Source organism: Gekko japonicus, unplaced genomic scaffold (genome assembly GCF_001447785.1).
Source record: "Gekko japonicus isolate JY-2015 unplaced genomic scaffold, Gekko_japonicus_V1.1 scaffold211, whole genome shotgun sequence".
NCBI classification, from domain to species: domain Eukaryota; kingdom Metazoa; phylum Chordata; class Lepidosauria; order Squamata; family Gekkonidae; genus Gekko; species Gekko japonicus.
Genome location: NW_015164187.1, coordinates 1 through 13,923, shown reverse-complemented (window position 1 = coordinate 13,923; position 13,923 = coordinate 1). Strand labels below are relative to the sequence as shown.

Here is a 13,923-nt window from a genome sequence, read left to right as displayed (position 1 = left end):
CCTGCTATGCGGGGAGGGCGGGATACAAATCCAATTAAATAAATAAATAATAAATAAATAAATAAATAAATAAATAAATGTGAAACGGTATAACAGTTTCTATATGGTTAATAAGCTTAATGGTTTCAAATAGTAAGCATAATGGTTCCAGATAGGTGTACAGTTCTTATTATTTCTCTAAAGTACTTTAAGTAGACCTAGGCACAAAGGCTTATCATTATCACTTGCCACTTAGGCTAATAACTTGCACAGAGCTTAATTACCTGATGCCACTTAGGGTAATAACTTCCACATAGGCTGATTTTCCTCATTTGCAACTTAGGCTCATAACCACCATACAAAACACAGATTTCTCTCATGCTCCACAGCATCTCACTCCATCTCTCTTTCTCACACTCTCCCTCCCACAAAGCCTCTGAACCAACCAGTCAACTCTGCACCAGCCAGGGTACAGCCACCATCCAATCATAACACACTTCAATCACCATTCCTCCCCTTCTTACTTTATAGGCCTGCATTTTAAATCACAGCAACATAATATAAAACTCCACATTGAAACCTAGAAATAAAACACACAAAAATTGTTTACATAGTGAAAACATCACAGAGAATTTTCATAATTTTGATGAATTTTGCAGTACAGCATATGACTGACATGACCATCATAAATAGAAAAAGGCTGGCTGAGTGGACTCTTGCTTATACAGTGGTATACGCTTTCATCTCTACACTATAGCCATATGTAGGTATACCATGAATGGTTTGTGGACATCCTTTTGGTAGTATTTCTGGAATTACAGTCTGGAATTTGTCTGCTACCCTAGAGCACAGTACAGATGATCTATATATCTAATAGTGAAGTGGCCCCGTCAGTGCGGATACTTAAATCAGCGCTCCGGGGCCACCTGGGGGGCAGGGAGAGGTTTGTGCACACGTGGGGTGGTCCCCACGTCTGCACAAAAATCAGAAACCCTGCAAAAAAACCCGGGGGGATGTTTAAATCCCCCCGAAATTGGCAGAGCGTCCCCTGCGCATGCGCAGGGAACGCTCTGCAAACTCCGGGTTGAGGGAGGGGGAAACAGCGAGGGGCGAGCGGCTCCCTGCTTGCCTCTGGCTCGGGTCGGGAGGGGGGGGGGGGAGGGAAACAGGAGCCGCTCGCCCCTCGCTGTTCAGTGCATACAAAAAACTTGGCATTGCAATTTGGACAGGGTTTCCATTATTATTGCAACTGTCCTTATAATAATTTCTTTCTTTATTGCAGGGCTGCTTCCCTACAATTGCCTGGATGTTGCAGAAATATATCTCCATTCCTGGGGCCTGTGGTTTGGGAGTGCTAACTGTTGAGGTACTGACAATCACAAAGGGACAATAGTCCACAAGGTTAAAAACAGAGATGCTGAAACACACTACTGCAAAGAGATAGATAGAATCAATTATATAACAAAAAGATAAAATGTACATGTTCAGATAATTATTTTATATGACAAACTTCCTCTTTCTAGGAAAATCCTCTTTGTCAGATGATATTTGTGATGGCTCCAGGATATTAAACAATAACATATTAAACTGCATATTAAACGAGAACAAATTAAATTTAGCACATTCTGCTTTATTGCAGCTGATAAGTGCTGAGGTTTCTCTGGTTTGAAATGTTATGTTTCCTGGTTTCAGGTGAGATATGCTATGTGAAATTACTTGTTATTTAATGTGTTTTAATATGTTATTTAATATGTAGAAATGTGAAAGTTCTGTTACTATCACAAAAATCACCTGCAGAAGATGGTACTCCTCAAGTTTATTGCATATTAGATTCAGTCAACAGGGCTTGTGCATTTGGTTAAACTTTTGTACTGCTGTGGTTGTTAAGCCATGTAGGGGCCACTTCCCTGTAACACATTATTAGGACTACATGCCAACTGGCCCGTTGCTACAGTGGGACTATTGGGGGCTCAGCCCCCTTCCTTAAAGGGCCAACCCCACAAGATGTCCTTCTGAAAATTGTAAGGGATTTCATTACTTTAGGCAGGGGAAGGATGGGGGTGTGTTTGCATTTCATTTATGTCTGGGGTGGCTGTTGTGGGGGGGTGTTTGTGCTGCATTTAATTTAATTTATTATTAGTATTATTGTCTTTATTATTACTTAAAAGTACAGTTGTTTAGAGACAGACTGAAAAATAATGGCAGCCCCAAGAAAAAAAAAATCCCTCCACAAGCCACAATTCCCTGGCTACAGGCCTGCATGCCAAAACTAATTAGATATTGGTAGGAACTTTTCTCCCTCTTACATGTTTCTACCATCACTGAGGTTAATTGCTCCAGATGAGCACCCATGGATTTTTGCAGACTGTACTTCTTATACTAGTACACTAAAATTATTGCATAATGATGACTTTTCATCTTGGTACCCTCTCTGGAACTTGATGTAAGCATGACCCTAATGAGGCAAAACAACTCACTTGCGAGACTTCTGCTTGGACCTATTGTCTTGCTTCAACTATTTTGCATCCTTTGCAAACCAGCTATGCATGCTTAGGTCCAGAGTTACATAGTGATTAGAATGTCCATCTAGAACTTGAGAGACCCACATGTTCAACTGCCTGCTGAGCAATCTGAGTGACTTAGGGCCAGGCATTCATCTTCAGCTAAACTTATCATGCATAGTTAATATAAGAATAAAAATGGGAAAAGGGAGAACAATGTACATTGCTATGAGCTCCTTGGGGGAAGGGCAGGATAAAATGTGCTGGATAGTAATCATCCTAGCACAACACCCATCCAGACTACCAGTCTCTTGAATCTTATGCACATGTGATTGACTTTTTACTGGTTGCAGCATAAATAAAATGCTGGGTCCATGCAAAGCTGTACAGGGATATTATTTTGCCTTGCCAGCATCATGCTTAAATCAGGCCTGTCTTAGCTCAGGTAGTTGTAACTGAGTAGCTATGATATGATGGCCCCCCGAGATACCACTCTCTACAGCTATTAAAGGGTTAAGCTATTTAAAACTTTGTAAAGTAAGGCATATCTTTTTCTAATGAACAGGAGTTGCACACAAGGGCCACACAGTGAGAACAAGGTCTAAATATAAATGTATGTGTTGTGTCTCAGTTTAAACCAGCCACAATTTTTTTAGGTCTGCTCAGCCACCACCCTCTGTTCCCTGCCACTGATTCAACAACCGTCAGTAGTCAAAATCCAAATGCTGCTTAAGCATCTCTCCATGGAATAGCTGGGTGAACCAATCAGATTCATCCACTTGCCACCTTTAACAAGCTCCCCCCAGCTGTTTACCATATTGATTCATATAACCTTATAGACACAACATAGCATTTCATTATGGGTCCTGTTCCCTTAATTCCAACATACACATTGTTATAGTGGCGTAATAAGAATTCCTATGTGAACAGCATCCTCTTGCTCACAGACAATACATCCTCAGGTGCACAAAAGTCCCCTTTAGGAGAGTCTTATTTGTTTATTGAAATAACTTATACCCTGCCAGCCCCCATGGCTCAAGGCACCTTACAAATCCCAGGTTTAAACATACAAAGTACAGTAAAGCCCCAAGCAGCACCCCCCACACCCTTTGTGCTAGGCTAAACAGAGGTAGAACTGGTGGGGAGGGATGGAGAACAGCTGGTGTTTTGTATGAGGTAGAAGTTGGCTCTAACTTGTCTTCATCTCTACTTTTGTTTCAGATGTTTGCCATGATCTTTGCTTTTTGCCTCTACCGCTACTATGACTGAATTAGCTTGCTAGGCCTGGGAAAATGAAAGTGTATCATTTCAGAAATGGATAAACTCTAAATATTCCTTTCAGGGTTCAAACGAATAACAATAACCCCCTCCATTAAGTGAACCCAGCTAGCGAAGACTCACAATTGCCTGAAGGGGGTAAAAAGAATCAAATGCACAATTCAGCCACTGTTGCACATTTTTTGTAGCTTTTTGCCCTGTAAGATAAATGGCTCTGATTTTATGCACCACATCAAATTATTATATTTGGCCCCTTTGCAGCTCCTGCCCAGTCAAAACCTAATAAGAGTCAATCTCAGGAAGAAACAGAACCCACCATAATAGTCAAATTATCAGGGGTTGATTTGGTTGACCCAGATACTTCCCACTCTTGGGATCTGTCACTTAGAAGAACAACTCAGTCCTGAGCCGAGTTATGTTCTCCTAAGTCTACTAAAGTCACTGAAGAGCCTAGGTGGGTGTAACTCTATTTAAGATGGCGCTGTTACAGTAAGCTAACCAGATTTCATGTTTGTGCTTTCTCCAGAGTAGCTGCCATCCTTCTACCATACAATAATACCCAAACAGATTGATAGACACGCTTAATGCAATAAGGAGTAGATAATATAAGAGATATTCACCTCTTTATATTTACCATGGGGGCTTATCTTATCACAATTAAATTTTCTGAAATATATACAACAAACAACATGAGATACTTCTGTGTGTTTGGCGTCAGGGCCTTTGAACTTCTAGCCTCAAAATATTATTAAACACAAAAAGGTTTATTAAAGGGAAAACACAGCACAAATACAAAAAAGTAGCACTACACACCATTCCTTGTCAGTAATCACAGCAGCAGCAGTGTAAAATAAATAATTATCCCCTTATCACAGGTGGATGGTATTCCAAGATTTGAATTTAGGGATTTCCAGGCTCACAGTTCACACTGTTAGTCACTATACTAAAATCAGATCACAGTTGTGTAATATAAAAGACACAAAACATGCTTTCTAGCTTAATTTATACTCAGGTTTAGTTTGCAAGATGGAAAAAATCAGGGTGGATTACTTAGAAGTACAGAAATTCCAAAGGTTATCCATGCATGGTTAATCACAGTGTTTTTGTTTTCCAAAGAGCAAGAGGCTCCGTGTCTCAATTACACAGACACATGCCTCATGTTCATAGCAATGCCTGCTCAGGTGTACAGCAATCAAAGTGTGCTGTTCCTGCAGGAGAAGGATTATCTGAGAGTAATGGTACAATGACACAGGTGAGAATCAACAGGTTCAGGTTTGCATTTTGAACAGTAGGTAAATAGATAATTTAGTAAGATGAATTGGCAAGGTTTAGGTGTAATGTTTTCTTTATTAAAACTGATTTTTTTATATGACTATGTAGTATGTTGGTGAAAACATGGATGGCTAGAACAGAAGCTAGCTCAATCTAGAAGCCGGACCAGGTTCCCTAGAATACCAGAGGAATGGCAATATCAGGTTGTAGATGTCATAATAATATACAAACATACTTTAATATGTGTAGGAGTTGCAAACAAACACACCCCAAAACGTTTGGAAGCTGCTATATGACAGGAGTAATGCAATCTTGAAATTAACTTTAAAATCTGAACCAAAAGTAGCTTTGTTATATTTAATCACAGGAGAAAATATAAAATTGTTTTTAAATAGCAATGAGATCCATCACATCTCAACATTGGAAATCCACAACAAAAATTGCAATTAGTGTGGTATGAACATTTGTGGAATAGAACTCTGCTGGAAAAATTAATATATTGTATTAGATTAGCAAAATAATTAAGTGAGTCTGCTTATATTTTGTTTTGAATTTATGTCTTTTGCTAGTCTATGTTCAGCAACTCTCCATTCTCCACTCAACACTAGGAATTTATGGAAAGATGTGAATTGACAAATAATGTAGGCATAAATGGTAGAACTGTAGAAAGATCTTGTTTAAGTTATAGAACAAAATGTTTGGCAATAACTGTAAACACTATTTTTTTTCTTCCTTTTTTCTTAATTTCTTATTTTATTTTATTGGCCTTTTTGTTCATGTATGATTATGTGTAATTAATTTTTTAAAAAAGAAATGCCAATATTAGCGTGCACAATAAACATCCAAAATGGTCCATTCCTTCCACAGAAGTTTATTCCACTTGTAAACAACACTGGTTTATGAGAGGGGTGGATGCAGGCCCTATTCTTAAGAATTCTGAAGCCCTTGTGGGGAGAAACCTTGTCCTGAGACTACATCTGACCTCTCATTTGCATGCATGCTATTCTGAGGAATTGGAACAGCTAAACAAAAAGCAGAAATTGAAATGGCTTGATGAAATGGACTGTCTGGCTGAGTCTGCTGTAAGAAGATGCTATCTTGGAGGAACATTACATTCCTCATGTGTACCTGGCTAGGAAATAAGCTTCTGTTCCAGGTACTGATTCTCTGGCCCCTTCCCCTCTAGAACTACTTACCCTGCATTTGTTTCTTGAGCTGATGCCTGCCTGTAGAATCAGTGTTCCCTCTAAGCTGAGTTAGTGTGAGCTAGCTCACAATTTTTTAACCTCCAGCTCACACATTTTTGTCTTAGCTCAGGAAGGAGGGCTCCGGAGCAAACTAATTTATGCAGTAGCCGAATTGCTCGCTCACAACTTTAATGCCAGTCACTCACAAAGTAGAATTCTTGCTCACAAAGACTCCAAAGCTTAGAGGGAACATTGCTGTAGATCATCTGGTAGCTGCTGAAGGTACTAGATACGATCAGGGGCAGATTAAGGCTCACTGGTGCCCTAAGCACTGACCAATCTTCGTGCCCCCCTCCTTTCCACACTGACCCAGTCCATTTTAGTAGTTGACCTGTCTGACCAGATATACAATGCAGGTTGCAGCAACTGACGACTGAATTTGGCTCCATCATTTTACTTTTAAACATATGCATTTTACTTTTAAATATAGCCTATGACACTGCACCTCCCCAACAAAAAATAGAAGATAACCCTAGGGTGCACCATGATCAGTGTGCACTAATTTTATCATTTTTTTTTCCTTTTCATCCTTTTCCCAACTTTGTGGTGCCCCCTTTGGCCCTGGTGCCCTAAGCACATGCTTAGTCTGCTTAATGGTTAATCCGCCCCTAGATACGATTCTAATTGTTGTTGTTGTTGTTGTTCAGTCGCACAGTCGAGTCCGACTCTTTGCGACCCCATGGATCATCTCCCGCCAGGCCCTCCTGTCTTCCACCGTCCTCTGAAGTTGGCTCAATTTCATGTTCGTTGCATCGATGACACTGTCTAACCATCTCATCCTTTGCCGTCCCCGTCTTCTTTGACCTTCAATCTTTCCCAGCATCAGGGTCTAATTCTAATTACATTCTAATTCGAATTACATTCTAATTACGATTCTAATTACATTCACATTTATTTGATTATTCATAATTTTATACATCAAAATAAGAAAGATTAATGTGTGCTCTGGTTATATTTCCTCAGGATAAAAATCCATATATTGTCTGACAGTTAGACTAAAAGTGCACACACACACACACACACACACACACACACACACACACACACACACATATATATATATGAGACCCTGTGGCTTTACTGAACGCTAGAGAGAGGAGTTTCATAGAAATGTATCCTGTGCAATTTGTGTGATCAATCAGTGCTGTTACTTCTTTCTTTTGCACCTGTTGGGTTGCTATCCTGCCCTTCAGATAGCAACAGCTGAAAGACATAATGGTGGTGGACACAATCCCAATGGCTAGAGTCAGGGGCTTTAAGGGATCATGTCCTGCCTATGTACATAATTTGTAAAAGCGGTTGCTCTACTTCCTTTTAGGTGGGGCCGGCCTCAGCATACTCAAATGCAGGGCAGCTGCCAGGGGCCAGGGCCACAGAACCTCCCCAACCACATCTGCCAGGAAAGGACCTGATGCTGGTATACAGTGGTGGCACTCCTGGCAGGCAAAGTGGTGGGGGTTTCTCTCTTAAGGCACCACCCAGCACAACTGGGGAAAGAATATATGGTTAGTAGGAAGGCTCCCAAACAGGTGGGAGAAGGAAGGAAACAAAGGAAGGCAGGGATGTGAGACGGCTGGAAGGAAGGCATGAGTGGGAGTCCTAGTGGTGTTCAGAAGAGAAGAGGGAGACTTTGGGCACTCTCTTTCTGGCCTTCCAAAAAACCTCGAACAGTTCCTGCTTCTAGGACTACTTAATATGAATGGTACAAGGCCCAGAAGAGACCTGGGAGATGGCTGTGAGGTACAAGCTTTGCCTGCTACGCTGTTCCAGCTCCCAAGTTTAACTATTATTTTCCCAGCCCCATTTGTGTATATGGTACTAGAAAAGGGAGCTTGTCTGCAGATGAAGATGAGCATAAGCCAGCCCGGTCCTGTCCTAAGATGCATATGGTACTAGAAAAGGGAGCCTGCAGATGAAGATGAGCATAAGCCAGCCTGGTCCTGTCCTAAGATATGGAGGGCTCCAGCCAGGCATCTTCCCTGAGGGATGCAACCACAAGTTGCCAAAATGGCTGGAGAACATGGTTGGGAGAATCCAATGCTTTTGGATAACATATAGACTTTAAAAATCTGCCTTGTATGCTTCATAACCACTCATTGTGACAGACTGCAGAATCTCCTTTTGCTCCTCCCACAGTGGATTATTGTACCTCTACAGGACTTTACCCAAAAGCAAAGGCTGCGAAATTCCTTGATCCAGCATAGGGTTCATTCAGGGACTGGGCTTTGTCCAGATGCTTATGCTACGTATGATCAGCCATTCACTCTGATCCTGAGTTATTACAATGCGTATACACTCTGGGGCAGAGGCCGTTGTGTTCTCCAGGCCCTGTCTGTTAAAGTTTCCCTTCTCAAAGAGTCCAATAGAGGTGTACATGTTACAACCTTTACCATCACTTTTCTTCTGGGTACCCAACTCAACATGGCCTGCCTGGAGGTAGTCTTCATGGTGCTTTTCAGACCCTGTTTGGATCTGGATGCGCAATACACGTGCAGGCTGCTTGAACACAATGGTGAATGAGTTTCCAGCTGAGGGGGCCTTGCCCCAGAAGTACTCCTCTGTGTTACTGTAGGCCTTATTGGGTGAGTAATTCTCAAAACTGGCAATATCTGTTACCATGTCTGCAGGAGGATTGTCAGGAAGTGCAGCAGGATCCTCTTCAAAGTCTTCATCTTTCAGTTTGTTTGCTGAGCCTTGGAAGGAGGAGTAGAGGCCGATATGCTGGAAAAGGGATGGCTTGAAACGAATCACCTCTCTCTGGGTAAGAAGCAGTCGAAAGTGTCCAAGAAGCCAGTCACAAGGCATTTCTTGGTAAAAGAGTAAGAGGAACCGAGAAAGCTGGGGAAGGTCACTGGAGTGGTAGAGCTTGCCGATGTAGCCAAGCTTGGAGAACTCCAAGGTGACCCAGTAGGAGCCCTTCTGAGATTCCAGCACCCTTCTGATGGCTGAGAAGAAGTTTTTGGCACAGTGGACATCATCCTCAATCATGAGGTAATAGGTGGAGAGGTTGGCTGCAAAGTTCATGAGGTAGGCATAGTCTACATTCTGCTTTGATCTGAATTTCACACGATCCTTAGCATCATTAAAGTTCTGTTTTAAGCCTTCAAGGGAAGGATAATACTCATGAGGGGCATGTATAACTAGTAGGCGGCCCAGCAGGATTTGATGAGCAAATCTCTTGGCAATATGCGCCACAACCTGAGCATTCCACTCCTGGTCTGGATCAGCTAGATGCACCACTGCCACCATCTCATTCAGCTCTTCACGTGTTGACTGGTCAAAGATGGACCTCAGTGTCTCCAGGAGGTAGTTCCCTTTCTTGCGTTTTATAGAACACAGTCCTACAGTAAGAAACTCTGAAACATGGACCCAAAAGGATATACTGTATTAATCCAAGACATCTTAACAATTACAGCAACAGTCATATTACTTCTAATTAATGCCAAATGTAGGTTTTGTTTTGATTTTTGCCTTTTTACAAATCTGCCCAGAACTCACGGTCTCTCAATGAAACTTATGGGATCAGGGCAGACACATGAAAGTACACACAATGCATAATTTATGGGATTTTCTGCTACAAGATATGGGGACAATCATTGGCATAGATGGCTTAAAAAGGGGGTAGGGTAGGGTAACCAGATTAATGGAGGCAGCTATTACTCTTACATTTTGCTTGTGGGCTTCCTAGAAATATCTGGCTGGCCTGTATGGGAAACAGGATGCTGGTTTTTGGTACGGTCTAACAGGTTCCTTCTTATGAACACTTCATTTATCCAATGAAGTAGTTTATTGCCTAATTTTAAAAACATTTCATACTAAGTATACCAGTAACTGCACTATGGCAGGTCTGGCTGCAATCAGACAAGCTATCAGCTTTGCTGTCATTACTTCTCCCCCTCTGGATTTTACAAGCGCATCCAGACAACCACATCTGTATAGTGTTCCTCACTCATAGGCCACTCGTCTTCAACTCCCGACTTTGCCACCACTGGAGAAAGTCCAGTGGCACCACTGGAGAAAGTCCAGTCTCACCATACATTTCCGGATGTCTGATCACTGTGCTGCAATTAATCATCAATGCACATGTGTGTTCAGAGGGGAAAGAACTGTGGTTGACCGTTTATACACATGCACATTTTAATGGTGCCCATCTGCGTGCTCCACAGTTACAGGGGAAAGAGCTGTGGTTGACCATTTATACACATGTACACAGTGATTTTTTTTTTAAATGGTGCCCATCTGCGTGCTCCACAGTTACATTGTGGGAAGTGTGAACACTCAACCACGGAGTGATTGCGCACTAAGGCAGGTGATGGGTGTGATGTCTGGATGACATTTTCTGGTTTAAATACCTTCGGATTAGATATAAGCACGCTCAATGCTCATAAAACATGAGGTCTGATCGGGGCCAGAAGAGGACAACGAAGATGATTAAAGACTGTAGAGTCTGGGACTTTTCAGTTTATAAAAGAGATGACTAAGTGGGGGGACATGATAGAGGTTTATAACATTATGCACAGGGTATAGAGACGGTGGACAGAGAGGACATTTTCTCCTTCTCCCAAAATAGTAGATTCAGTAGATTCAGGTCAAACAAAAGGAAATACTTATCTGCACAGCAAGATGGGTAGCATGCTTGTCTGTCTGTAGCAGTAGAAAAGAGCAAGAGTCCAGTAGTACCTTCAAGATGAACAAAATTTGTGGCAGGGGATGAGCGTTCATGAGTCAAGGAAGATGAACAAAATTTGTGGCAGGGTATGAGCTTTCATGAGTCACGCCTCCCTTCTTCAAATACCTTGTATCTGAAGAAGCAAGCAATGACTCACAAAAGCTCATATCCTGCCACAAATTTTGTTCATCTTGAAGGTACTACTGGACTCTTGTTCTTATCCACACGGTGAATGATTAAATTGTGGAATTCACTGCCAGAGGATGTAGTGATGGCCACGTGGCTTTTAAAGGGGATTAGACAAATGTATGGAGGATGGGTCTATCAGTGGGTACAAGCCATAGTGCCTAAAGAGAACTCCCACATTCAGAGGCAGTAAGTCTCTGAATACCAGTGCCAGGAGGTAACATTAGGGGAAGGACTTGGCCTCGATGCCCTGTTGTTGGCCCTCTGTAGTAATTAGTTGGCCATTGTGTAAAACAGAATACTGGACCAGGTGGCCCACTGGTCTAATCCAGCAGTGCTTCCTAATCTTCTTACACCTGGAACTAAAATTAACACCCAGGAAGGCCCATGTTGTCTGATTTGTACTGGAGTAAAAGCCCCACTAGCTTGGAATCCATATTCTTAAGGATTCTTCTGAATTTCACTTAAGTTGTATCCATATGGACACTGCTCCTGGCTCACTATCAAACTGTGCAGGCAAGGCAGGATATAAATTGAAAATAATAAATAAATAAATAATAAACACAGGACATGTTGCACCCAAATGAAGGTACAATGAGGTCCAAACTGACAAGGCAGCCTACTATACTGTTCATTTGCTGTTAATTCGGGTTAGCAACCAGCAGGCATGTCTCTACAGCACAGTGGTGTTGCTGTGTGTTCCTGGATGTTGCTGCTAGATCATAACCCAAAGAGAGATCCTACTTGTCTCTAACATTCTGAGGCAGCAGGAGAGGATGCAGCTGCTGTGACTCATGCCCTGTTCTTCTACTAGTTTCCTCCCACATCCTCCACCCACACTGTCTGTGTGATGAAACCAGAAACCTGCTTGCTACACCAGGCAGGGGAGGAGGATGAACAAGATTATCAGTTGGCTGGCAAAGCAGCAGCTGGTTTTGCAGCTACAGGAAGAAAAAGATGGATTAAAAAGAGCAGCAGCATCCCTGTTCATTCATTTCTTATTTATTGGGTGCAATAGAGGATAAAGCCATGGGAAGCACATATATGCTTTCTGCCATATCCTCCCACTGGATGGCAGTGTAAAGCCAGCAATGAAAAGGTAGCAGCCATAAGAGTTTTTCTTGTGTCATAGACCAGCCCTAGGATGGAGAAACACGGCTCTCTTGCAGAATCTCCCTGCAACCAGGGTTGAAAGTAAGCTGGTACAACAGGCACAGAGTACAGCTATGAAAGTGGCCTAAGTGGTATCTCCCATCTGCTTTGAGCCCTCCCAAGAGACAGGATCGGCAAAGGATTAAAGTTACTCTCACCCCAGTTTGCAACTGCATGATGAGCAAAGGATGAAATCCTAGCAGAAAGTCATTATGTTCCACAGTCCTTTGTGTATTTGGACCTCCCCCAAAAGAGCCAGTATAGTATGGTACAGTGGTGTACTTGGACCTCCCTCAAAAGAGCCAGTATAGTATGGTACAGTGTTCTTGGATTTGGTGAGGTGGTCAGGTAGTTGGAGTGCCAGAATAGTGTCTAAGAGACCCATGTTCAAATCCCTACTCTACCATGGAAACTCAGCCTAATGTACCTCCATTGGGGTGCTGGGAGGATGAACTTTGTGTTCACGTAACCTGAACTCCTTGGAGGACGGACAGGATAACATTTGATAAATAAAACTGATGTGTTGAAATGCAAACTCCTTAAGTTTCTAAGTGACTTGCTCTGCACTTCTGCCAATGTTTTAACTCTGTTAGGCCCACCTGTTCGAGGCATGTGGTACTCACTTTTCCGGAGAGGGGGAATGCCAGCAAGATAATGATAAGAGATACTCAAGACACTGGTGGCATTGGTTAGATTTTGAAGGCTATGCAGGTTCCAGTCAGCTTGAAGTTGTTGTAGTCCAATACCCTGAGCCCATCGCTGTGCTTCCTCCTGTGGACCCACAGCACACACAGGAATGGTTAGAAACTTTCCCCACAATCCATGGAATCTGTAGCCCAACACAGTGGGCTCTATTATAGAAAGAAAGAAAGAAAGAAAGAAAGAAAGAAAGAAAGAAAGAAAGAAAGAAAGAAAGAAAGAAAGAAAGAAACCTAGCAAGACAATAAGCAAGGCAAGATCATGTCATCTCCCACTAATAAGAAAATAGGAGCCGAAATGTTTGCAGAGTGGATGTCTTTGTCATTCCCTCTCCTCTTGACTTTTAAAGAATTTCTCTTGTCCGGAATGTGGGAAGGGGGAAAAGAGAACTGTGGCCCAGTCAGGCTGGCCCTATCTGAGGTAGCAGATTTGAGGGTATTATTCAGGGGAAACGCATTGACAAATATATTGTTCATTATATGTTTACCATCATCAGAGTTCTATTTGTTTGGCGTGGGTCCCCCCCCCCGCTTCATTCAAAGTATCTTGTCCCATTTCTGGACCGCAAATGGAGAGCATGACAAAGTGGGCAGGAACAGCTTACTTCCTTACATTAAAGCAATTGTACAGCAATACCTGTTTCTGGGAGATAATTTGGGAAAATGATCCAAGGCAGTCCTAGACTAAGAAAGGGAAAAGAAAATTATTTAGAACGATTCGGTCATTGACAACTCTGCCACAGGGCAGACAAAGTAGTAGGGAATTGGATATTGGCTGTGAGGCCTTTGCGAGCTATTTCGTGGATAAAGTCTTGACGCCCCGCCGCCCCCTCCCCGCCACAGTTGATACAGTGAGTGAACTTGAGGCCCCTTGCACGGCTTCGCTGGGTTTAGAGGGCTTTGACCGGCGCGGCCTGGAGGAAGTTGATAGCTTGCTTGTA

The 13,923-nt window shown here is 42.4% G+C and overlaps 2 protein-coding genes across 2 annotated transcripts in view; one reads left to right on the top strand and one right to left on the bottom strand.

The window, feature by feature from the left end:
* LOC107107862 (tetraspanin-18-like) overlaps positions 1-3,749 on the top strand; it is a 12,079-nt gene extending 8,330 nt beyond the window's left edge. Inside the window, exons 6-7 of the mRNA XM_015408218.1 lie at positions 1,262-1,345; positions 3,702-3,749. Coding sequence (XP_015263704.1) covers positions 1,262-1,345; positions 3,702-3,749 — 132 coding nt within the window. The remainder of the gene's footprint in view (positions 1-1,261; positions 1,346-3,701) is intronic.
* A 4,739-nt stretch (positions 3,750-8,488) lies between these two features.
* On the bottom strand, positions 8,489-13,055 carry LOC107107839 (alpha-1,3-mannosyl-glycoprotein 4-beta-N-acetylglucosaminyltransferase C-like; the record flags this gene model as incomplete). The annotated part of the gene is made up of 2 exons (XM_015408188.1): positions 8,489-9,633; positions 12,908-13,055. Coding segments are annotated over 2 exons (1,293 nt in total), but the record flags the coding sequence as incomplete, so codon positions are not given.
* Between the last annotated feature and the right edge of the window lie 868 nt (positions 13,056-13,923).